At 38.0% G+C, this 25,784-nt stretch overlaps 1 protein-coding gene across 1 annotated transcript; it reads right to left on the bottom strand.

The window, feature by feature from the left end:
* Positions 1-1,549: 1,549 nt before the first annotated feature.
* On the bottom strand, positions 1,550-24,849 carry LOC117989053 (uncharacterized). Its single transcript, XM_069503480.1, has 27 exons — positions 24,685-24,849; positions 24,339-24,481; positions 23,616-23,780; positions 22,559-22,751; positions 19,572-21,734; positions 19,346-19,486; positions 18,432-18,572; positions 17,933-18,069; positions 17,352-17,421; positions 16,138-16,398; positions 15,284-15,469; positions 14,383-14,507; positions 13,738-13,899; positions 12,946-13,032; positions 11,336-11,534; positions 10,687-10,812; positions 10,053-10,181; positions 8,840-9,037; positions 8,305-8,511; positions 7,925-8,015; positions 7,385-7,480; positions 6,911-7,050; positions 6,397-6,637; positions 5,832-5,999; positions 3,977-4,064; positions 2,164-2,269; positions 1,550-1,666 (listed from the first exon to the last, which is right to left on the bottom strand). Exons 1-27 carry the CDS (start codon positions 24,847-24,849, stop codon positions 1,550-1,552), a joined length of 6,045 nt encoding a protein of 2,014 aa, XP_069359581.1.
* Between the last annotated feature and the right edge of the window lie 935 nt (positions 24,850-25,784).

Raw genomic sequence — 25,784 nt, 5'->3', positions numbered from 1 at the left:
AGGAAAACATCGTGAGGAAACCTGCATGCCTGAAAGTTCTCCATAATGTTCTATCCAGCGTGAAGTCTGCAAAAGGCCAATCTGCCCTGGGCCATTTATCTTCTCATTCTGAGAGAAGACCTGTGCTCAGTAGTGGACCGGCGATATTATGTAAGAAACAGGTAGATACAGTAGGTAAGTGGCAGATATTTTTTTTATTCATTATAGGTATAAGCTTGATCTCAATCACACCTGATGGGAAGTGATGATGTGGCCTAAGATGGGACGCGTTTACCTAGAAGATGCCTATTCACTCTTGTTGTCAAAATAATGTACATCGACCTTTAGAAGGAGATAGCGGATGTGTAGAGCATTGTCTCTGTTATTGAGACCGACGTCATATAGGTACGAGTGACAGGGACAACGCTCTACAAAGCCAAAATGTCATTCTAAATGCCGATGTACATTATTTTCTGCCGCGTACTGTACAGTAGGTACCTAGATACAAAGATTCGCTTACACAAATACAAATTAAATAAAAGCCTCTCAACATCCGGAGTTATCGTACAATTTCACGATTACGTTCAAATGTAATTTACATTTATTTTTCGCAAATGAAACTCTTGGTAAGCAGCTATAGGTATTTCAATTTAATAGAACAACCTACTTAATGTTATAAACCAAGAAAATTTGTCCTCATGACAAATTATTCAGAGATCTTTAATACAAGTGAATTTAATATTTTAACCACGAATACGATTTTCTTCATCTCCCCGTTTCTTTTTTCAAAGCTGGAAAAATGAACTAAAATGTAAAAAAAAACAATAGATTGTATTGATTTTTATGTGCGAGGAGAAACTGAATATCAGTCCCGCAACTTGCTATTGCGCTAGAACCATGTCTCATTAACATCGAAATAACGTCATTTTGACGTCAGCCGAAATACAAATATACCATCAGCTCGAAACTTCAGCCTACTGCTGACGTCACTAAAATAGCGGCCACGGCATTAGCAATTTGCGGGACTTATAACTCTACGTACGTCGTACAGCTCAAACTGCCTGGGTCTATAAAGGAGATTTTGGACAATAAGTATGAAGTTTCAGGCTGCTGCTGCCCCACCGCCGACGAGGACTAATCTATCGACTATTTTCTCACTCAAGAAACAATCTATGTAATGGTTTTATGTCGATAAAAGAGGTAAAAATATCTTTTAATAGGTAAACGCTGACTGTGCACACTTCCGGCGAGAACTCTTTCTCCACTAGTGTTTCGCAGTGATAAGAGCTATCATAGAAAAACTCGCTCTGCGACGCTTTCTTGGCGGTCAAAAAACTAGCACAGTTTGCGTAGGGATACATTAATTAATCGCTAGTTGCACCCGGACACTCGCTCAAAACTCAGCGACAAAACTATCCTAATAACACACTCGCTTCTCTTTGCTCGTCAACTCTGTTTTTAGCTTTTTAGCAACTCGATGCTTACTAATTGCATCTTAGCGGTCGGACAACTGTCTAAAAGGATATTCAAAAATTCTTTATAGGGTTCTCTTAAAAATAAAACTTCACCTTCAAATCATCTCTCTTCTGTATTGCAACGCAGCAGTATACAACTGCTCCTTAACATCGGGGTTTCCTTGCAGAAGGTCTTGCCAATCCCTATACTTTAGGAAAACAATGTCGACGACCTAAAAATAACGAATATAAATTAAAGCAAAAAACCGCATCAAAAAATGGGCAAGTGATTTTTGAGCGGTTTGGTAACAGACATACTTACACATATTTATTACAACCCCTTATACAAACAAAATATATACGTAACGGATATTACGTGATTGAAAAGAAGTATTAATACACTTTACACACCTTTTGACACAGTACTACGAGTATAAGCGTGTTTATAAAAAATGGCGGCACGTTATAACGCGTAAAATTGAACTCCTCAGTCCTCACGCGCCATTTTAACTTTTTGTGTCAAATTTCATGTCAAAAGTACGATTTTAGTCCTTATTTTAAAGGTGAACATCATACTTTTGACATGACAGTTGACCCATAGAGTTAAAACGGCGAATGAGGAGTCATTTCGTACGGACTATACCGAGGTTGCAAAAGGCTTGGAAAGGACTCGCAGTTAAAGCCTACCAGACAAAGGGCAGTGAAAATCAGTTTCACATAAAATACCTACCGTACGTGAATAATATGTGAACTGGAACGGCGAATTTGGGAACAGTCCTGGAATCAAGCCGAAATACCCGTTGGTGTTCAACACGGACACCGTTTTTCTTTCACCTCTGAAATATTAGTGCAAATCTTTAATATTATATTATTGCACAATATTCATAAAAAATATACGACATATAAATTAATAGCACTAATATTTGAAGCTTTTTCAAGACAAGTTAGGAAGCTTTAAGTAAAAAGTTTGTGTTACTTATTGTACCTACTTAATTCATAAGTTTCAATGAAGTAAATATAAGTTTGTAAATAAGGTTTGTAAAGCTTTGAGTAAAAATCTATTAGTTTTTCTAATATATTATTATTAAGATATTATATAATAGTTTTTCTAAGATATATTTAAATAATCATATTTTGCCTAAATAAAAGCTTATTTCACAGTACGGGATATAAATTATACGTATTATTATAGTTCGGTCAGTATTGGCGTTCAACAAAATTTAAGTAAAAATTTGTACGAATGCTGGGAACATCAAAATTGAAACGCTTAATTATTTTGAAACGATTTCGAATAACTACATTTAGTTCCTTAATCAATTTAGTCAAACCTTTCATAATAATAATTAATAGATAAGTAGGTAATTTATTAATCCGCGTGGACTACACAAATTTCAAATCCCTGTTTCACTCCCTTACGGGTTGAATTTTCAAAAATCCTTTTTTAGCGGATGCCTACGTCATAATAGCTATCTGCATGCCAAATTTCAGCCCGATCCGTCCAGTAGTTTGAGCTGTGCGTATATAGATCAGTCAGTCAGTCAGTCAGTCACCTTTTCCTTTTATATATTTAGATATAAGATAATATCTATTTTATTAAAATAAACTTTCCACATGACTACAAGGGTCGATTTATAACCTATACCTACGTAATTGATAATATCGAAATCACTTTGTAAATTGTTTTGGGGCTTAGACTACCCAAAATATAATAACTTCCATTCCATCATATTATATTATTGATAATAATCTAATACTTCATTGATCAATACGTTTATTATTCAACTAGCTAATGCCCGCGACTTCGTCCGCGTGGAATTAGGTTTTTTTAAAATCCCGTGGGAACTCTTTGGTTTTCCAAGATAAGTAGCCTATGTCACTCTCCCCCATGCAAAAAACCGACGTCAATCCGTTGCACCGTTGCGACGTGATTGAAGGACAAACCAACAAACCAATAAACCAACAAACAAACACACTTTCGCATTTATAATAAGGATACTGATAATAAGGGTACTGATAATGTGTTTTATGAGCTTGTAGCGTTTGTACAAAGATAACGATAGCTGAGTCATTTTACTAATCCGTGATCCGAGGAATATAGTAGGTACTTAGTAGTATTCTAAGCCCTGCTAACTTTGGCTACTAGTTACTATCTCGACGTGGTTCGACGAGTACCACTCTTTTAATGTCTCTTTCTCTCTAATCACTCTTTCTTCTTCTTTGACTAACGGGTTGCCATTGTGCAACATTTCTCTCTTCTCTTCATAAAAATTATACCTACTCAACCCATCGCTCTTGCCTCAGAGCTATTTCCTTGTAGGTACAATGGACAATATTATGCATGTATCTATAAGTCCCGCAAATTGCTATTACGCTGGAACCATGTCTCATTAATATCGAAATAACGTCATTTTGACGTTAGCCGGCAATAATCAGCTCGAAACTTCAGTCTAGTGCTGACGTCACTAAAATGGCGGCCACGCGCATTAGCAATTTGCGCGACTTATATCTGATATCATTTACGTGAATACAGAGAGAAGACTTACTTTTTGTTAGTGTACCACTTTTCAACTTCTCCTTCATGGATGAAACACATAAAAGAGCAAATGTCACCTTCTTGGACTATGCATTTACCTAAAACATCGAGTATTCATACAAAAATAGTTATTGATTTTTCAGGGATGACTACAAGAGTCCAGATGGAACGACAATACTCAGTACTGTGGTCGATAGGGTGTGCCTTAGTGTGGAATGCCCCTTATTTTGCTGACAAATGGGCTGACCTCATAGGTCAGATCCTGCACTTCTGTGAAAATTTATAATTTTGCTTTTGGACATGATAAATTTATTTTTAACTAGCTAATGCCCGCGACTTCGTACGCGTGTATTTAGGTTTTTAAAAATCCCGTGGGAACCAATTTTCCGGGATGAAAAGTAGCCTATGTCCTTCCCCGGGATATAAGCTAACTCAGTACCAAATATCATCAAAATCGGTTGAACGGTTGGGCTGTGAAAAGCTAGCAGACAGGCAGACAGACAGACAGACACACTTTCGCATTTATAATATTAGTATGGATTATAATTTTAACTTAATTCAATTTAAATTTTTTGTAAGTATATTTATGTTAGTTAGTAGTTTAATTAGTGTAATTGAGCTTTACGTCCGGTCCATTTATACGATGATACGATGGCAGCGTGTCTCACTTGAAAGTCGCCCAATAGATACTACTGCCGAAGCCCGAATCTGCTCAAATGCGTAAGCGCCTTATGTAGGCTTAACTAATCGGTCAACTTTGTTTTTGCGACGCTTGCGATTATGACTCTGACTCCGAAGCCAATATACATGAATAGTTTAAACGTCGTGTCTCATAAACTGCCATGTCAAAGTCAAAGTCAAAGTCAAATGATTTATTCAAAATAGGTAATAAATTACTCTTATTGATTGTCTGGTATAGTGTTAGATTTGTAAGATAATATAGTGGTGATAATTATAACGCAAACTTAAAACTAAAGCTACGAGGGTTCCAAACGCGCCCAGGTCTGAGAAGAGCCCACAACAAACTCAGCCGGGTATTCTTTTTATTATCACCACTTTACAAATTTATTGAAACTTATTAGAACTATCACAAAGTCGTTAAGCAACTCATTCCCAAGCTTGCTTATCATTTAAATAATCCTTTACATTGTAATAGGATTTTTCAATTAGTTTACGTTTTATGAAAACTTTTAACTTGTTGAGAGACATCTCCAATATGTCTTCTGGAAGCTTATTACAGAAACGTATGGAATTACGAGCAAATGAATTGCTAACTTTACTGAGCCTAGAGGCGGGAATTACAAGTTTATTTTTATTTCTAGTATTTATATTATGACAGTCACTTTTTTTTTTAAATTTATTTATGTTTTTATGTACGTACAGTAAATTTTCAAAAATATATTGATTATGCACTGTCATAATTTTAACTTCCCTAAATTTAGTTCTCAGCGACTCTCGTGGCCCCATACTGTATATGGCTCGAACAGCCCTTTTCTGCAGCACAAAAATAGAATTAATATCAGCAGCATTACCCCATAATAATATACAAAATGCACCATGCACCTAGTGGCCCAAGATCTGGTGCTTGTTTCGCCCAAAAGCTAACATATCAGTCGTGCTTTCCAAAGAGAAAATATTGAGAGCGTCTTGAATAGTGAACACCAAATAATCCTAAAATTGTACTTACCTACCATATTCTGTGACCATGGGTGAACACTTTGATGGTGTATAGATATTTTTGTTATTATAATTCATACCTAATCTAATCAAATAAGTTCAAATATCTATTGCCCCCTTTTTGGAATTTCAAATGATTAAATTACCGATATTAAAAGTAGAGCTATCAAAAATTATCTAATTAGTACCTGGAAAAACGACCACTCTTCGAAAACGAGCTACCAACTGTCGCTTGAAATACTCAGGTAAATCTCTGAAGAGCGGAACGGTTTTCAGATGATGTATGTAAAGTGCACCAAAAAGATCTTCCCGAAGACAATGAGGGGCGTATTGGGCTAATTCTGGAAGCCAGTTACCTGAAAGCATTCAAACTGATAAGGAAAATGATTTTAGAAATACTTTATTAACAGGTCTAACAAAAATTATATTTTTTTCCAAGAAAAATAAATACGAAAGTGTGTCTTTCTGTTCGTCTGTCTGTCTGCTAGCCTTTCACGGCCCATCCGTTCAACCGATTTAGACGAAATTTGGTACAGAGACAGCTTACATCCCGGGGAAGGACATGGACTACCCTAGGACATTTTATCCCGGAAAGAGTTCCCACGGGATTTTTAAACACCGAAATCCACGCGGAAGAAGTTACGGGCATCGTCTAGTCAGTGATGAAATATGATCGGCACAATGTAGCTACAATAAAACTAAGTAAGCCCTATGGGTTCAGAAACACTAGAAAAAACAATAAAAAAGTTCTACCTCTTTGTCTCTGCCACAGTTGTTTAGTGTACTCCTCTACAGATTGCAACAACGTCGGCGACAATCTACTCCTATGTAGATAAGTGATGAGATTGTTAACATCGTAATCATATGCGTACAATTCACGGAACCTCGTATACACAGAGCTGATCGCAATGCTCAGTATCCAGATATCAGCTGCGTATATGATGAAGTTGATTAAAATCTTATAGTAGATCTGTTTCAACGTTAGCGCCACTACCTAAAAAGACCACAAAATTTATCTAGATGATTATAAAAAAATACAGAGCTCTTACAGAATAATAATTGCAAATTGGTTTGCGTGCGATATCTTACTTCTGGCGGTATCTTCATTTTATCTCAGCCTAAGTATAAAATATTCTACACTTGAGCACTCATCGGTTGCGAAAGTTTATCAGAAATCCGTATTAAAATTGTTCAGCTGCACCTTAGAAAAAATATTTACCTACATAAACGCACAGGTAAAACTAAATAAAATAAAAGAACAACTTACTATATCAACCTCGGTGTGTGTATAAATAATTATAACATATAACATAGCCACCAAATAGTCCGCCGTCCAAGATATAGGTACCAAGAAACCAAATTTGGTTCTATTATTTGCTAAGTAGTTCCTTGTTAATCGAGCGCATCCTGGTAATAATGGAATAACATTCAAAGATTAGGTTATAAAATTAGAAATGAGAAGAATCGTAGAAAAACCAGTGTGAACGACATAGCTGCATAGGTCACGAAGCTGATGTGAGGTCTAAAACCGATATAGGTACGTTGGGGTTTGGTGCGGGGTGGCTATTCAAGTGCCGTTCTTGCAATTCACGAAGACGAGTGATCTTTACTTGTGGTTACGTCGTATACACGGACATTGCGTAAGTGTGCGTGCATGTCGGACCAATCAGTCGCGAGCAATCGCTCGCAAACGCACACAAGCCGGCGGCCGGTGAATGATGATTATGATAATATAATTTACCTCCCTTTCTTGAAAATGGCGAGGTCCATTGATTGTAATTGATTGTTGCATTAATATGTGAAGGAATTTCCGGAAATTTTATTGGAAACCCTGAATCTAGAAACAAAGTAATTGAACTATAATCTAGGACTATCCTTTATTAACTTTATACAGAAATGAGATTTCGGCTTTGTAGAGCGTTGTCTCTGTTACTCATACCTATGTGACGCTTTGTCGGTCTCAACGACAATGCTTTATAAGACCACTATCTCTTTCTAAAGGTCGATGTACGGTCGGCCTTAGAATTGGAGTAGCAATTCCGCAAAACTATTGCATGAAAAAGCAGTCACACTTATGATCTTTTTCTTTAAACACGCCACACATCTCTGCGTACAACCGTGCCGTGCAGTGCAAGTGAATTTGATAAAACGAGTGCTAAACGAGTTTTGGCCTTTGACTGTACATTATCTTTTGCCGCGTTCTCTACTTGTCAAGATCTATTACCTACTATCAAATAAACTTGACTGATTGATTGATAGAAAGATATAAAAAGCAAATTACCTCGACAAGCTACGTAAATCCACCCACATGTCATACTATGCAGCAAAAAAAATATTATTATGAACTTCAATAATATTGGAGCTATTGTACTCTGCAAGGATGAACATAGTTTTATTCTTTTTGTTTTGTGTAAGCATTTTATCGGCGATAGCCTAGTGGTTAAGACGTCAACAAGCAAATACACTTTCTCATTTATAACGTGGGTAGTGATAACGCACATAACTCTGAAAAGTTAGAGGTGCGTGCCCGGGATCGAACCCCCGACCTCCGATTAGAAGGCGGACGTCCTAACCACTAGGCTATCACAGCTTATTTTTTGGGCAGTGCCGTGTAGTAAATAATTCTTGGCAAAGTCTGCATTCTATATTGTGATAACTTACCTGAAATCCCTTGCAAAAATGTACATGAAAATCATACAGCAGCCGAAGTCTCATGAGTCTAAAGAGCCCATAGTGCCTATTGTCAAAGAAATAAGCGATTACTGGTATAACTATTGATATAATATCGACATAAGTTTGCCATTTCTTAAAGATTCCCCATTTTATAACTCGATTCTTGCATCTTCCTTTATCAACGACTATCTCCGTCTGAAAATGAAAACGGAAGTGAATAAGAACTTATGAAAACTTGTTTTTTTATTATAGATATTTATGCGCCGCGTAAACCAATCAGTACCCTTATTATAAATGCGAAAGTGTGTTTGTTTGTTGGTTTGTCCTTCAATCACGTCGTAACGGTGCAACGGATTGACGTGATTTTTTGCATGAGTATAGATAAAGACCTGGAGAGTGACATAGGCTACTTTTTATCCCGGAAAATCAAAGGGTTCCCAAGGGATTTTTAAAAACCTAAATCCACGCGTACGAAGTCGCGGCCATCAGCTAGTTTAAAAATAAGTGTACTTTGAATAATTACGGAGTAAAACTCAGCAGTCATATGCAGTAAATGCACAGCATCCAACACCAGCAGAAACGAGAAGATATCAGATTTGTACTCCACGGGCACCGTGATGAGGAACAACGAAGTGACGCCGGCGGGCACAGGGCAGAACACCCAGGAGAAATATAGCCAGCGGGCGTACCAGCCTTGGGCCTTCATTCGCTTGTGCATCCACTGCAACAAAATATTGGTTTGTTTCTCATCATCATCAACCAATAGACGTCCACAGCTGGACATAGGTCTCTTGTAGGGACTTCCACACGCCACGGTCTTGCGCTGCCTGAATCCAGCGGCTCCCTGTGACTCGTCTGATGTCGTTCGTCCACCTAGTGGGGGGTCTTCCAACGCTGCGTCTTCCGGTGCCAGGTCGCCATTCCAGCACGTTGGGACCCTAACATCTATCGGTTGTACGAACTATGTGCCCTGCCCATTGCCACATCAGCTTCGCAACCCGTTGAGCTATGTCCATTACTCTTGTTCTCCTACGGATCTCATTTCTGATTTGATGATGTAGAGAAACTCCAAACATAGCTCTCTCCATCGCCCGCTGAGTAACTCTGAGCTTTCCATCTCCAATACCAATATCAAAAAGCTTCTTTGGATGGAAATTGGCTTGTAAGTACAATACGAAAGTAGCGTTAGGTTTTAAGTAAGGTATAGGGCAACTATTGGACTTATTTTGTTTATTAGAAAGCCAACGGTTTACAAAGACAAATTGGTTCTTGACTTTGCTCCATGTGCATAACACATTTAGTACCAACTTCATAAGCAGTTGGCCATATCATCATGGCTAAGTGCTTAACCCTTCTCATTTTGAGAGAGACCCATGTTTAGTGGTAGGGGTGATAGGTTCAGATAATGATGGTGAGTGCACCTAATTTTGTACCTACCACAGAGTAGATGAGAACTTTGGCGTAGCACATAGTGGAGTAAAATTGAGATGTAGCGTTTTTATTAAAACTACTCAAACTTAGCTCTATGCATTTCGACAACGGTTGGAATTGGAATTATACTGCTTAACAAAACACGGAGGAAAACATGGGTGCGCCACCAGCGTAATGCCAAATCAAATAAAGCATAGTTTGAGTTGTTACCAGAAAGACGCTGCTGCACCCCCCTATTCCTCTCTGTGGGTGTGTATTACACCTTACTATCTATCTATGACTCACTAGCTATCACTGTCACTTACCGGTAATTTTATAGATTTTTGTCCTCGAAGCAAATATTTCACAGTATTGTAAGGGTTTTCAACGACCGATTTCTTCACAGCCATAAAATCGTATTTCGCTTGAGGATTTTTTGCGATGGTTTGTCTTCCCTGAAAAAAAAAAGATTTCTTAATAGTAGGTGGGTCACTGATGTTAAGCGAGTACTACTGCCCATAAACATTTATAGCACCAGAGGAATCGTCAATGTGTTGCCGGCTTTTCAGGAATTTGTTGATCCGCCCCTTGAATAGCCCTATGTTGAAATCTAGCAGGTACACCGCAGTACCTAGAGAGCTTGTGCCACAGCATGTGCCCACAGTACGTGGCAGACAATAATGTACATCGACCTTTAGAAGGAGATAGCAGACTTGTAGAACATTGCCTGTCGTTGAGACCGACAAAACGTAATATAGGTATGAGTGACAGGGACAACTCTCTACATAGCCGAAATGTCATTCTAAAGGCCGATGTACATTACTTTCGGCCGCGTACTGTAAACACATGTGCGTGAAAAAAAATGATCTGGCACAACGGGTTGTTGAAGTGCACCAGGTATTTTCATTTAACTTTCGCTTTAAAACAAATGTCATTGACTTTAATGTTATAATACGTTACCTCATCACAAATTATTTCTTGAAATTCTTTAATGGGGATCTGAAGAAGATCGGCATGGTCAACTGAAAAAGCCGAAATACGCAAAGGTCGTACTGCCGTGCCATCTAACTGGCCAAATATAGCACCCTGCAAGAATCATATAGAGCCCTTTATACAACGAGCAGGCGGGTCACCTGATGTTAAGTGATTACCGCTGCCCATGAACATTTGCAGTACCAGAGGAACCACCAATACGTTGCTGGCCTTTCAGGAATTTGTTGGTCCACCCCTTGAATAACGCCATGTTGTAAATGAATTCTTTAAGATTTGCATCATCTTATTTGGTTTTTTGAAAATACACCACAATTACAACAAAACTTAAATCATGCCCGCATGGAATGGTGCCAAGAATACTGGCTGCATTTCCGCGCGGGGGAATCCCGTGAGAACTCTTCGATTTTTCGGGATCAAAAGTAGTCTATGTCCTTCCGGGATTCAAGCTATCTCTGTACCAAATTATTACTGTCCGTTTTCTTTGATGCTTAGCCCAGAGATAGCTTAGGTATATATAGTTTTTAAGGGGATACCTACTTTAAGCCTTGAAAAGACACACACAGAAGGTTCCATATGGACAAAGACGCGAGAAAAATCAAGTTACGCAATTATTTACCTTTGTCAGAAGAGCTAGTTTCTCTCCTTTTTGTTGAATCATTATCTTACCACGGTGGACGATGTAAACCCAAGGAGTTAAGTGCAGTTCTCTTGCTATAACCTCCCGGGGTAGAAAGTAAAGTTGCGTTGAAGCACTAGCTAGCTCTCTCTCCAGGGATTCACCGCCTTGTAGCAAAGTCTCTGTTGCTTCTACCGTTCTAATAAACAAGAATTCATCTTTTTTTTTTAAATAGATATAGCCAGCAAACGAGCAGGCGGGTCACCTGATGTTAAGTGATTACCGCCGCCCATGAACATTTGCAGCACCAGAGGAGCCGCCGATGCGTTGCCGGCCTTTTAGGAATTTGTTGGTCCGCCCCTTGAATAACCCCATGTTATAATCTAGTGGGAACACCGCCGATGGGAGTTGGTTCCACAGTTTGCACGTGCGTGGAAAGAAGGATCTGGCGCAGCGGACGGTCGAAGTGCACCAGACACCCAGATGGTGAGGGTGAAATTCCTTACGGTGGCGCGCGGTGCGGTTGTAGAAAAAAGAGGGTGGAATGAGGTCAAAAAGCTCTTCAGAGCACTCCCCATTATACAGGCGATAGAACACGCATAGAGAGTTAACGTCTCTGCGGTGCTCCAGGCTTTCCAACGAGCCGGTTAGTTTGGGATCGTCCACAAGTCGAACAGCCCGCCTTTGGCTCCGATCAAATGGAAGGAGTTGGTACTGGGGTGCTCCAGCCCAAAGATGGGAGCAGTACTCCATGTGAGGGCGGACTTGCGCCTTATAGAGTAGGAGCCTATGCTCGGGCGCGAAGTACCACTTTGCTCTGTTGAGCACCCCAAGCTTTTTCGAGGCTAATTTGGCCTTGCTTTCCAAATGATTGCGGAATTGAACCTCGCTCGAAATGTGGACTCCAAGGATCCCAATGCTGTTGGAAGGTGTGAGGGGAGTGCTCTGAAAGAGAAGAGGTAATGTAAACGGGGACTTCTTGGCGGAAAACGCGCAAACCTGTGTTTTAGTTGGGTTAAATTGCACTAGGTTTTGTGCGCCCCATTCTGACACTTTACCTAGGCAGGTTTCTATGTCAGACACAAGTTTGGCTCTACACTCCTCCAGCACTGCGCGAGAAAGCTGTGTATGTCCTTTGTACAGGGCATCACCCGTACTGTCATCCGCATAGCAATGGATGTTGTTGTGATGCAACATGTCATTGATATGCAGGATGAACAGTGTGGGCGATAGCACCATAGTTAGCACCGGCGATAGTTCATCTAAATATATAAAAGGAAAAGGTAACTGAATGACTATAGTAAGTCATTCTGTTACCTGACTGACTGATCTATCACAACGCACAGCTCAAACTAATCAAACGGATTGATTTTGGTATGCAAATAGCCAACATGACATCCGCTAAGAAAGGATTTTAGAAAATTCAATCCCTAAAGGGATAAAATAGGGGTCCAAAAAATGTCTACGCGGCCGAAGTTGCAGAAATGGGCTAGTAAGTATATAATAAAAATATTTCCTAATTGTACAATCAGACAAGTGGCAAGGACCCGCTGGTTTCTAAAGCAATTTACCGAAAGTGACCTGGGGAAATAAAAAAATTTAGAACGTACTTTTTAAAGAAATAGTAACTTAAGTCCTGTCTGAAAATGCCACCGATGCGCTCGTTCATCAAACTTTGTATATTTATTCCTTTCGTTCTGAAATTTATACATAGATACTATTTTATATGATTGTTTTTAGGGTGTGGTAGGTTCTAATCGCGATATATGAAAAAACCTCAGCATGAACGTTGTTTTTAACTAAGTATATAGGCTCGCACTTGATTACAATCATATATGATGCAGCCTATGATAAAATGCACCTGGCTAGAAGATACACTATACTTTTGAAGGTGAGTATTGGAGATGTGTCCACGCATGGGCATCTAGTTGTATCTGCAATCCACCAAACAAAAAATTGTCTGAGAAGCCAATGCGCGATGGAATAGACACATCTGACCTGGCCCCTCACTTCGTACCACCAAGTAAATTGATAAACCACCACCAGGCAAGTTCCAGATTAGAGGCATTTCCGCGTGATACTAGTCCAATCAAATTAAACATTCAAGGTTACATTAATTCGCATAGAGCTGAAAATTAGTACGAATGCGTTGCACCTCGCGTTCGCCATCTGTATTTGTGTGAGTGTTACATCCGTACACAGCATACGAGTGCGTGGAAAAATACCTGCGCGAGCTCGCACTTGCATTATAGGTCAGACGCGACTATTTAACTGCCAGGAACTATATCAACCTACTCGTTCGCTCCGAGCGCGATACCCACAGGAGAGATGCAGGTTGGAATACCTACTGCAGGTTCCGCAAATTTTAATATGTATTCTAAATCATTACGAAAATTAATAACCTGAACCACCAATATCTGAAATGGGCAACTGCATGAAATATAATATTTTTGTCAACTCTTTCAGCTTGTAGAAATTTTTGGAGTTGATTCACGCCTTGTTGAAATAGCGAATTCCCTCGATAATTCAATACTAGTAGTGTGAGTGTATAATAAATCACATACCTGAAAGTAGAAACATGGTGTATAATTATAAGCGTCACTTAGAAAAGCAAGTATTATTTAAGGTGGTTTGATACATCCAGCCGCGAAAAGTCAAATTTTAGTTAGTTTTTCGAAAATAGTAGACTAATCATACATCGAAGGCTTATGGTAATGAGTTTTCCGGGCATAATATTATTTATGCATCTACATGTTTTTCTGGTCAAAAATATTCATTTACCTACTTACATATTTGTGCGAATCTGGGAAAATTCAGAAAATTATCTTTCAGGAACAAAAGTAAATGAGTATTTTTGACCAAATTTTTTATGGAAAAACATGTAGATGTAATTTTGGTCCAAAGTTGAGAAATCCTGATTAAGTGCAATCCATTTTGCTTTTATTAACTGTCAAAATGTAACCATAAGCATAATCTTTGCATGCAACTGGAACATAAGCATGCAACTGGAACTAAACTATTTAATTCAAAATGGTTTGTTTTCTTACCAGAACATGAAGCCTATAAGTAGAAGCACAATTCCAACGCCGCAATTGAGGCGGTCTATTTTAAATTTTCCCAAGTTAAATCTCATGAAACCATTTTGAGCTAGATTTAGACTTTCAGCGTAAACCTTAAATTAAATTTTATAATATAGGTACCTATACTAATTTTTTATTTTTATTTTTTCAATTCCACATGACTTGATAAAGGTGTGGGATTTGTATAATTTTAGGTTAGACTTAAACTCCACATTTTTAGGGTCCCGTACCTCAAAAGGAAAAACGGAACCCTTATAGGATCACTTCGTTGTCTGTCTGTCTGTCTGTCAAGAAACCTAAAGGGTCCTTCCCATTGTCCTAGAATAATGAAATTTGGCAGGTAAGTAAGTCTTATAGCATACATAAGGGGGAAAATGTGAAAATCGTGAATTTGTTGTTACATCTAAATATATAAAAGGAAAAGGTGACTGAGTGACTGACTGACTGACTGACTGACTAATCTATCAACGTACAGCCCAAACTACTGGGTGGATCGGGCTGATGCAGATAGCTATTATGACATGGGCATCCGCTAAGAAAGGATTTTTGAAAATTCAACCCCTAAAGGGGTGAAATATGGGTTTGAAATTTATGTAGTCCACGCGGACGAAGTCGCGAGCATAAGCTAGTTTAAATATATAAAAGGAAAAGCTAACTGACTGACTGATTGACTGATCTATCAACGCACAGCTCAAGCTACAGGGCGGATCAGGCTGAAATTTGGCATGCAGATAGCTATTATAACGTAGACACCCGCTAAGAAAGGATTTTTGAAAATCCAACCCCTAAGGTGGTAAAATAGGGGTTTGAAATTTTTATAGTCAACGCGGACGAAGTCGCGAGCATAAACTTTTAATATAATAAATACCATATGCAACTGGTGCTGTGTAGGGGGATTGCTTAAAGGAAAATGTTTCGGTAACCAGCAATGGCTGCGACGTTGCATCCCAACTAGTGTACTTTTGTCGTCCCAGGTGAATGCGATGCATTGACTCACGAAGTAATGAGCGGCGCCGAGCATTACTAGTACTGATACTACTTGCCATTTCATGATCTACAATGATATAGAGTCAATTTACAAGAACAAAAATATTTACTCTATCTAGTATTATTTAACGAAAATTTTGAATAATTTCTTCAAGTCATGTAAGAGTTCTTTCTGTGTAATCGTAATGAGAGTTCATTACAACGAGTACCACCACCAAAATAAAAATAGTTTTTGGTCGTGGTCGTCATTGTTTCAGCCAAAAGACGGCACCACTACAGATGGCACGCTATATACTACGGTGACTTGTAAGTAGTAAGGATTCTCTCACAAAATCTTCTTACCACTTGTATCATACAATGGTGAGAAGACCCAGCAACTCGCTTGGGATTGGCTAAGAGTTTTGCTTGGTTAGTTTTTTTTTAAATCACTAATAACACTAATCACTAATCCTTCTTTCCACGCACGTGCAAACTGTGGAACCAACTCCCATCGGCGGTGTTCCCACTAGATTATAACATGGGGTTATTCAAGGGGCGCGGGCGGACCAATAAATTCCTAGAAGGCCGGCAACGCATCGGCGGTTCCTCTGGTGCTGCAAATGTTCATGGGCGGCGGTAATCACTTAACATCAGGTGACCCGCCTGCTCGTTTGCTCGCTATAAGTAAAAAAAAAAAAAAAAAATGGCGTGCAAACGAGGCGGTTATTATTCTAGAGAGAATAGACTGATACAAACCATGAGAAGCACAAAATTAACGTTAGGCCGATCTGCCAAATAGTTGAAATAACCCATCAAAATATACAAATGGGCGAATTTGCTGAATGTATTGATCAACATTGCCTCGTTCTCACTGATCGGTTTAGCGAGGAACAAGTTTATGGTCTCCGGCCAAGGCAGACATCCGATGAGGTCGCAAAGGAATCCTCGACTTATATAACGCTTTGTAGTTAGACGTAAACTGGTAATCAGTAAACCACATTCATTGTAGTAACCAAGCTGAAAAAAAATCTTTTATCATTGAAAACCTAAAAAGAAAAATTGGAATAAATAGACGCGGCGCATCGTTGGCATATTAGTGCATACTAGGGCTATAATAGGGCCATTACACACCTGCGAAATCATTTGTATCGGACCTCTCGCTTGCACTTACAGGCCTTATGGAACTGGAACCAGATGCTCTGGTGTTGAGTGTAACAGCAACAAAAGTATTTGTCGATAGTCGATAACAAGTTTTAAAAAGCGCCCATTCTTTTTAACTGCGCCTACTACCTGCATCCAAACGGCATCTCTTTATCGATAACGACTTCTGCGGCATTCTCACAACCCTTGGTCGTAATGATTTATGACACTGTTCGCACGTTCGTAATGGCCTTACTATAAACAACACCCGTATGAGTGAGTGAAACAGAGTATAGCTTCATTTCTGTTTGGTGTCCCATGACCCATCACGGCTTATCTGTCTCATGACAGAACAGATGATGCAGTAAAGCTGCTTTAAAGACAATGATAAAGTTTTTAGCATACCTATAACTGGTTTCATGTAAATAAAGAACTAAATCTAAATATTTAAAGAAAATACTAAAGGAATACTAACGAAGATCTTGAAAAAGATATCCAATATCACAATCACATCACAAATTTTGCTTATTAATACTAATGACCATCTGTGATAAGCCCCACTTCCACCTTAAACATAATGATCATTATTTTAATATCATGAAGACCTTTTATACCTATCTATTAGAGCCGACACATTTCTACGGAGTAGTTTGGGGCCAAGCAGTGTCTTTATTTTATTTTTATTTTATTTATCAACTGCGATATATTACAACAAGTTTCTTAGATGCTAATTACAGACGCCGTCTTTTTGATAACGACTTGAATAATTCAGGTGAAATTACTTAGTATTTTTTTGAATCCCATACAAGTTAGCCTTTGTGCGATCTCACATGGTAGTAAATGATCATGCAGTCCAGGTTATCGTAAAATGGTATGACAATTTCGTTAATACGCCTGCTTCTGTACAACACTAACTAGTTACTAGGCTTTTGATAAAAACTAACGCAAACCTTGTATTGCAGTCGTGGTTATCGAAACTACCACCAGTACAGCGCGGAATGTCATCCAGTTAAATATAAACCTGAAAAGAATTACTTAATCATCAACTTCCAAAAGTGGACAGTGAAAATCAGCGTTAGGGCATCTGGTACCTCAGATACCATAGAGGTCTTATGTCACACAGTGTAAATGATAAGAAAGCCTGGGAATGAGTTGCCAAATAGCTTTGATAGTTCTAATAAGTATAAGTGATTTTGTAAAGTGGTGATAATTAAAAAGAATACCCGGCTGAGTTTGTTGTGGGCTCTCTAAGACCTGGGCTGTTTGGAACTCTCATAGCTTTAGTTTTCAAAGTTTACTTATTAACCCACTACATTATTGTATTGCAAATTCAGCAAGTGACAGTTAGAAAGTGTATACAATAATTGCCAATCTGAATAAATTATTTGAGTTTTGAGTTTCGAGTACCAACCTTGACTCTGGATCAAACCAAGCATCACTGATATTGTAAGTTATTAACGGTTTTTTGTCCTGTACGATATTTGCATAGGACAATTCTATGCCTCTTCTTCTGGCGTGAAAAATACGATGCCTCATTATTAGTTTATACTGAAATATAAATATATAAACATGAGACACATAATCCTTTAGAATATAGAATGTTATGTGACACCCAAAACTTTAGGGAATAAATTTCATTTTTACTTTAAATTAGATTTTATACATAGAATTAAAGATCGTCAAACAAAATGTTTTAGAGATGCCTAATTTTTACTTTGTAAGCTTTATATTTTCATGAAATTATACAACTGTTAAAATATGTTTAATCTGTGTGGAGCAATAGGAGCAGTAAACAAGTAAGGCGGTGTGGAAAGGTAACATTACCCAAATAAACAAACAAGAACAATAGTTTAACACAATTCATAAAACATACAAACCAATTTACCTCCCCAAAGAAATATTTCACTTACATTTTTAAATTTTTCAACATAATCTTGAACCGTTTTATGTACATCTGCAGAAAACTCCTCTACACAATTCTGATAACATTGCCATTCGTTTGGATAGCGTTTCGTTACATCTATAAAGTCTTTCGTTGATATGTATAGCATCTACAAAAAATTACTAAGCGTATTTTCCTTAATGTACTTTATTCACTGTACAAACTTATTTTCCACTAGTAGTCCACGCGGACGAAGTCGCGAGCATAACGCGGTTATGCTCGCGACTTCGTCGCGTGGACTACACAAATTTCAAACCTCTATTTCACCCCCTAAGGGGTTGAATTTTTAAAAATCCTTTCTTAACGGATGAATGCGTCATAATAGATAGCTATTTAGCTAGCTGCATGCCAAATTTCAGCCCGATCCGTCCAGTAGTTTGAGCTGTGCGTTGATAGATCAGTCAGTCAGTCAGTCACACAGATACCACGATCTTAAACTGGAATTCCCTGTTTCATGGTGAACGTTCAGGGCCAAAATTCGCCGACTTTTGCGTCAGTATCATGAGGAAAGTAGCCAAGACTAATAACTTAATAAATAACTTAATATAAGTAGTAATAATTTTATAAAATAGTTAGATACTTATTAATAAAAATTTAATCAAAATAGTCACATTACATATAGTGAATTACTATTGTTTCTCACACTTTCGAGTTAATTTAAAAAATCAAAATAAAAACATTTTTAGTTTTACTCAAAATTTCGATAGTACTACTGAGGGCAAATCGTTCTGCCGCGGGTAGACCACCACTAAAATTTCAGCGTGTATATTGAAGTGTTAAAAAGGATTAATACTCAGTTCACTATTTTGATCAAGTTTTTTAGCACACCCTTGACTAATCTTCAAAGGTCTACTCGTAATAATTAATTAATAAAATACATACTTCACATTCTGTCTCAGTTGTTAATGTACGGAGTGATGCACAACCAAAGAATACCCCGAGCGACGTTAGGATTTCACCGGGATATAAGGTCTTTTTTAACAAATCACCCTTCTCATTTGGATATTCACATAATACGTAGCCCTTGAATCAAATATAAGAACGTATTTTTATTACGAACTTATTTCTATATTAATGGTTTTTAAGTTTGTTTAAATTTGTAACTCACTTGAATGATCCAAGACACGTTTTTGCAATTCAGGCCAAACATAATAACTGTTGAACTTTTCGGCAATATTAAAAATTTTGCTTTGTACGCCAACTCTCTTACGAATGAATGATCAGCATAAACAAACGCCTTTGACTCTCTTATCAATTTTTCCGCCACTTCACCGTTAACTTTCCAATAAATATCGTATGGTTCATTTCTTAATAAATTCGGATGCATAACGTCCATCCCATAGTAATATTTCCAACGACATACCAAATATCTGTTCAAGCGTATCAAGAGATCTGGATGAATTTTGTGAAGAATATAATGACTTTTCATATTATACGCTAAGAACTGATAATTTGCTATCTGTTGGTATTTCAAATACAGTGAAGCTACCAAGTTAGTCTCACAAATTACGCAAACAATAAATGCGATGTAACTTATGATCATTGCTACATACATATCCATCAACGTTTTCGGAAGAAATTCGTAAAACACATACTCTAAGAGCCACGCTAATACTACATAGAAAGGAGAACCTTGTTCGAAATCACATTGTTGATCTGGTGCTCCCCGCTTACAAAACACTCCGCCAAAAAAATATGACATGCTTATCTTGATTTCTTTTCGGCCAATCATGAATAGAAAATAACTAACAATGTAGACAAAGCAGAAGTGTACTACACCGATCTTATAGCAGACATCATATAGCGGATCTTTCCTTGTATCCCATTTCGTAAAGAGAATGTAAATTTTTATCAAGCGGTTGAACTGACACACGTCATAATATTCAGGTATCCCAGTAATTACTGCCAAGTCTTCGAGCCAAACCGTCGCCAGCACATCAAGAGCGAATTTCTTACTTTTACAACGAGCGAACATCACAGACGTGAAATCGTCAGTAACATTTTCGTGACTCACTATAGATGTTAAAAGTGAAACACAAATGTCACAAATGTAAATAAGATTCGCCCAGAACTGAAAAAAAGTAAACCAGATCGGCATGTTTACTCTCGTTATATATGGCGGATATAGCAACAATACCAAAAAGACTGTAATTACAACGATCACTTTCCAAATACGACCGAATATTGACTCCGGTACAAATATCCATGGAAATCTAACGTTGGTAAACAATGATTTTGTTTGCAGTTGAATATCACTGCAGAGGACCAACTGTCCAATATATTTTGCACAATGATAAACTACTTCTTCAGCAGGCAACTCGCATTTTTGGTTTTCTTTTTTAGACGACCTCCTTTTCCAAACGGTAACAGCATCAGAAATCTCCCACCAGCGTTTTTTGACCCATGCGATTCCTTCATCCTCAGTTGTGTCTAAGCCTCTAACCTGTTGTTTACATGAGTATAAAGTGCGAGCATGCTTAATTCTATCTTTAGTGAGTTCCATGATCAAACGTCGATCTTCAGGGAATTTATGCAGGGAGTTCAAAAGATCTACGCGTGGAATGTAGATTATTTCGCAGTATGTTAGACATTTCACTGATGCTTTTCTATTTAAAAGTGGTAGAAAGAAGCTAATGTCACCAAAAATTGTACCACTGGTCACAGAAATTAAAGGTGTCGAACCATCATCCGATGAAATCAACTGAACTATGCCAGAATTTATATAATATAAATGGGATTGGCAATGCGGACCTGCAAAAAACTTCTCACCGGGCAGTTTGTAATCTAAGTGAACATAATTACAAAGCCATCTTTTGAAAGGAGATGATGTCTTCCTTAATGTTGGACTATGATAAAATATCTGCCAAACCAGATCCTGTCTTATGTCTACTCTTAGATATCTTGGTAGTTCTGATATAACATCAGGAATATGAGTGATACCATGTCTCTTCTTCCACATCAGCTCATAAAACTTCTTTACATCTTTATAGGCATTTGATGAGGGATTACGCCTACGAGTTTCTTCTATTATCCTCTGAACTTGCGGATAGAAATTGTTTATTTTACGTAAGCGCAACAAAGCTTCCGCTACCATCTTTGGGAATACAACAAAGTTAACCAAAAGGTATCCAGCTATCATCAAGCTACCAAAAAGGATATATTCCGATAGTGATGCGGGTTTTATTTCATCGTACTGTTTATTGACTACATACGACAATGGTATCGAAGCTCCATATACGTAGGTGCTGAAGTGGTGGTCAGTTTCGTTCAACTAAAAAATATAAGAAACATCAGAAAGTAGGTACCATCCAAATCTGAGAAATATATAGACTGTGAACATTTTGTACTAAGGCTCCAATATAACTTTCCATGAGAACGTATAGGTGCGTCGTACTGGTACAACGTCGTACAACGTATAGGTGTGGATTCTAATGTGGAATAATGACAGCGTCTGATCTGAATTTTTAAGACATGGGGCTCACCTCCTCCTTTTCGGGGAATGGAATAGACAAATGGTTATTCTATAGAACTTGACGTCATCGAACAAAATGAGACAATTTGATCCTAATTTGTTCCATAGAACTTACTACTAGCATATTTTCACCTCATACTTTCTTGTCTCTAACGTCATAACAAACTTTTCTTTTTTCGTGGTTTTTAGGGTCTCGTTGGTACTCTTCGGGTACGGAGCCCTAAAAATCATCCCATGACATTCAGCCACTAAGAAAGAAACGTTTGTTTACTTTGTTTTATAGAACAATTGAAGAAAGAAGAATCTCAATTTTTCTATGGAACAAATTAGGATAAAATTGTCTCATTTTATCCGATGATGTCGAGTTCTATAGGTAAACCAAATGGGACTTACCAAAAGGAGGCTGATGTCTTAACTACTATGCTATCACCGTTTATGTTTCGGACTGATATTTTGAAGAGTATACAAACTAGATCGAGATCTATAAGGCAAACTTTGACTTTGCTCATACTTAAGACACTGTTCAACGAGAGTGATTTATCACTCACCTTATCCGTCTCGTTTTAACTGAAACTTAAGTCAGAGTGCACTCTATAGATCTCAGTCTTAAGTAACCTACGTACTTTATGTAAAACGTGAATACGCCAATCATATATTCCTTTAAGATAGTCCTTACAGAGACCGCACGTTGTGAGTAAGAGCAAAAAACTAGCAATACAGTTAAGGCTTACGGCCAACATTATTGTGTACCCACAAACCATCCATAAGTAATTATGTGTTGTCAAGAGTGAAAAACTATCCACAATTCTGTAGACACTGCGAAGAAGAAAAAAAGCAACGAAATTACAGTTAGCAATAGAGTAAAGCAAGTTCATGACATTTTGGTTATGTTTCTTAAAAAGTGGGTAGCTACATACAAGTTTTTAAATGTTATAAAGACAATGTAAAACAATAATTATTTAAGTAATAAATAAGCTTAAGTTATTAATTGAACCTTAAGATCTATTAGAGTACCTAACTGATACTCTAATGGATCTTATGGTTCAAATAGTTTTGAGAGATATTTGAGATGGTGATAGTAAAATACCCAGCTGATTTTTGGCGGTTGTGAGCTTCATCTTAGGTTAGTCATAAATATATTATATGATATTCAAAAAGTGTATTGTGCTCCTACCTCGTCATCAATAGATAGACGTTTTCTGCTGGACATACTTAATATTAATACGTCTCTTGAGGGACTTCTCCACGTCACGGTCTTGTGTCTATCTGCAGGGCGATTGTCTAAAACCTGCATCAATCATTATTACAATCTCAATTGTTCTGATTGGCTGAATTTGTGCGATTCTTGTTGCAACAATGCATTGTGGCCAATAGTGAGCGAGCTTTAACCAATCAGAGATCATTGCGATCGTGACATTGTAGCTGTCAAACAACCGCGGTAGGGCCACACAATGCAGTGGTTCCCTATGACACGTTTGAAGTCATCTATCCATTTAGCGGGCGGTTTCCGGTGCAAATTCGCCAATTCAGATCCTTGGAAGCTCCTCGACTACCAATTCTTCGAACTATGTGCCTCACCCATTGCCATTTCAGCTTCAGAACCCATTGAACTATATCGGCTACGTATGTTCCTATTTACTTTGAAATTAATTCTTTGACTTTGAATGACAAGTAACTTACATAACAAATTCAGTGAAAGAAATTATATTAGGGTACAACTGCACTGGATTGCAGCCTACCTCCGACAAAAGACGGTAGAACGGAATTAAAGATATAATGTCAAGTAAAAGTAGAAATGCCGACTTTGGCAAATATTCCCGTCTCGCAGCTTCATCCGTGATTTGCCTAAAAACATAATGATTTAAGAGTAATCACGCACTCATCCGATCCAAGTCCGTGAAACTACGTTACGAAGTAGTCATAGAACTATTTGTACGGTAGCTTACGCACTACATCTGACTTTCGTCATTCGAGTTCTCTCCGTCATCCGTGAGAACTCGGGTGTGTCTCGGATTCAAATCGGACGTATGACGTACATAATATTATGTCAACGATGTCCACTGAATAGCTTGGATTTAGATCAGAGATCGGATGAATGTGTTAGCAATATCCGCGTTAGGTCGGTCGTGCCATGTACGAGGCGCGGACAAGGGTCAACAGAACACCACTAACGATGGTGTGGATGTTAGCATAAATCATCCCTAAGTGTCTATATGTCCTTTTCACAGCTTCAACGGCTGTACCAATCTTGACATCATTCTAAGCACAAAAATATAACTTTCATCCTATTACAAATATAGGATACTTTTTAATTTAATTTTTTGTTTCGTCGTGGGATGAATACGGAATAATCCACTTTTTATAAAAGAGATCCCGAGCAAAAGGGTTATTAATAACACTAACCTGTGAAGTATATGAAGAAATGTATCAACACCATAAAGGGGGTCGCAAAAGTATAAATATAGGATTTTTATTAGAACCAAAAATGGCTCGTAGTCCATAGTATCCCAGCAGTGTACAATCGGATACACGGACTGGATTGGACCCTAGAAAGGAAAAGATAATAGTATCCATAGTTCACGACAGCTCGAGATGTTAATTGGGGTATGAGGTGAGGTGAGGGGAAGGGAGTGAGGTGTGCGTTTCCTCCCGGATTGCCTCTTGACCTGTCGCGTACTATACCTGCGCTCTACAAAATAATATGTGATCCAAATCCAGTAGTTTTTACATATAATATCAGCGGACTTACCAGGATGGTTTTTATGATAACAACAGTAACAATAATGCATTTAAAGACCGGATGGAAGGGTAAAAAGATCAAATTGGTCCAGTGGATGTACGTTTCATCCGAGTCGGCTTCTTCGTCTTCCTCATCAAGATCGCTTTGATGTTCTTTAACATCATCACCAACCATTACTTATTTATATCTATTCCTAATGTTAATTATATATTTTTTAATCATTTACAATTTAATATAACAGCACCTCAACAGCACAAATATTTGACGTGTCTGTGACAATGCGTGGCAGAAGTTGAGAGGGATATTGAAAGAATGAGAAAAGAATGAAAAAATCTCGAAAAAATCATGGAAAAAATATTTAAGTTTGTCTGTGAAAAACTTTTTTTTAAATTGGATACTTATTGGAAACTGGAAACCGCATACCGGTTTTTTATCAATCTACGTATTTTTAAATGCAAGTATTCCAAGCAATAGTCACGTATTTTGCAGAGAACAGCTTCACCTCGATTACAATCCAATACAATCTGCAACAAAATTCTCAGCCGTATACAAAGAGATTGTTGCCTCAGGCTTCACGTATGTTCAACTATATGGATGAGGAAGGCAGAGAGAGAATCGTGAGTGGTGGCGCACTCTTGGGAAGGCCTATGTCCAGCAGTGGACGCAAACAAGCTGATTGATTGATTAATTGAAGCTCTTCTCTAGTCCGTACCGTCGCCGTCGACGAAACAGTTTCTCAGGGGATTAGTTGGTGACTGAAAATGGTTAACGCACACTGAGATTATTGGCTCTGTCATTGTATTTGTATGGTAACAGAGAGAGCACTAACTTCTTTCCGTGGATAGGGTACCTAGGTATAATGGTAAAAGTTGTGTTACACATAAACAATAATACAATAAATTATATAACCAAAACTAGGCCGCACCGCTCTCAGAGTGGTCACGATTTCCATTACCCTCTATAATTTAACAAACAACAATTATTATTTGCGTGGAGTACACAGAATTATTCATACAAATGACAGTACTCGATGATATGATGATAAATAAGTACTTATTAATAATTGAATTAACGTATTTCCCGATATAGAGTGATAAATATAAAGTGGT

The sequence above is a fragment of the Maniola hyperantus genome, chromosome 15 (genome assembly GCF_902806685.2).
Source record: "Maniola hyperantus chromosome 15, iAphHyp1.2, whole genome shotgun sequence".
Classification (NCBI taxonomy): Eukaryota; Metazoa; Arthropoda; class Insecta; order Lepidoptera; family Nymphalidae; genus Maniola; species Maniola hyperantus.
This window is presented reverse-complemented; position numbering and strand designations above follow the sequence as displayed.

Bases quoted from the DNA above. Each gene is read 5' to 3' on its own strand.
- LOC117989053 (XM_069503480.1), bottom strand. From the start codon at position 24,849: ATGGTTGGTGATGATGTTAAAGAACATCAAAGCGATCTTGATGAGGAA. The intron at 10,182-10,686 runs GTAACGTATTAT...TTTTTTTTTCAG, and splicing joins AAGAAATAATTTGTGATGAG to GGAAGACAAACCATCGCAAA. The intron at 2,270-3,976 runs GTAAGTCTTCTC...CTAATATTTCAG, and splicing joins AAGTGGTACACTAACAAAAA to AGGTGAAAGAAAAACGGTGT.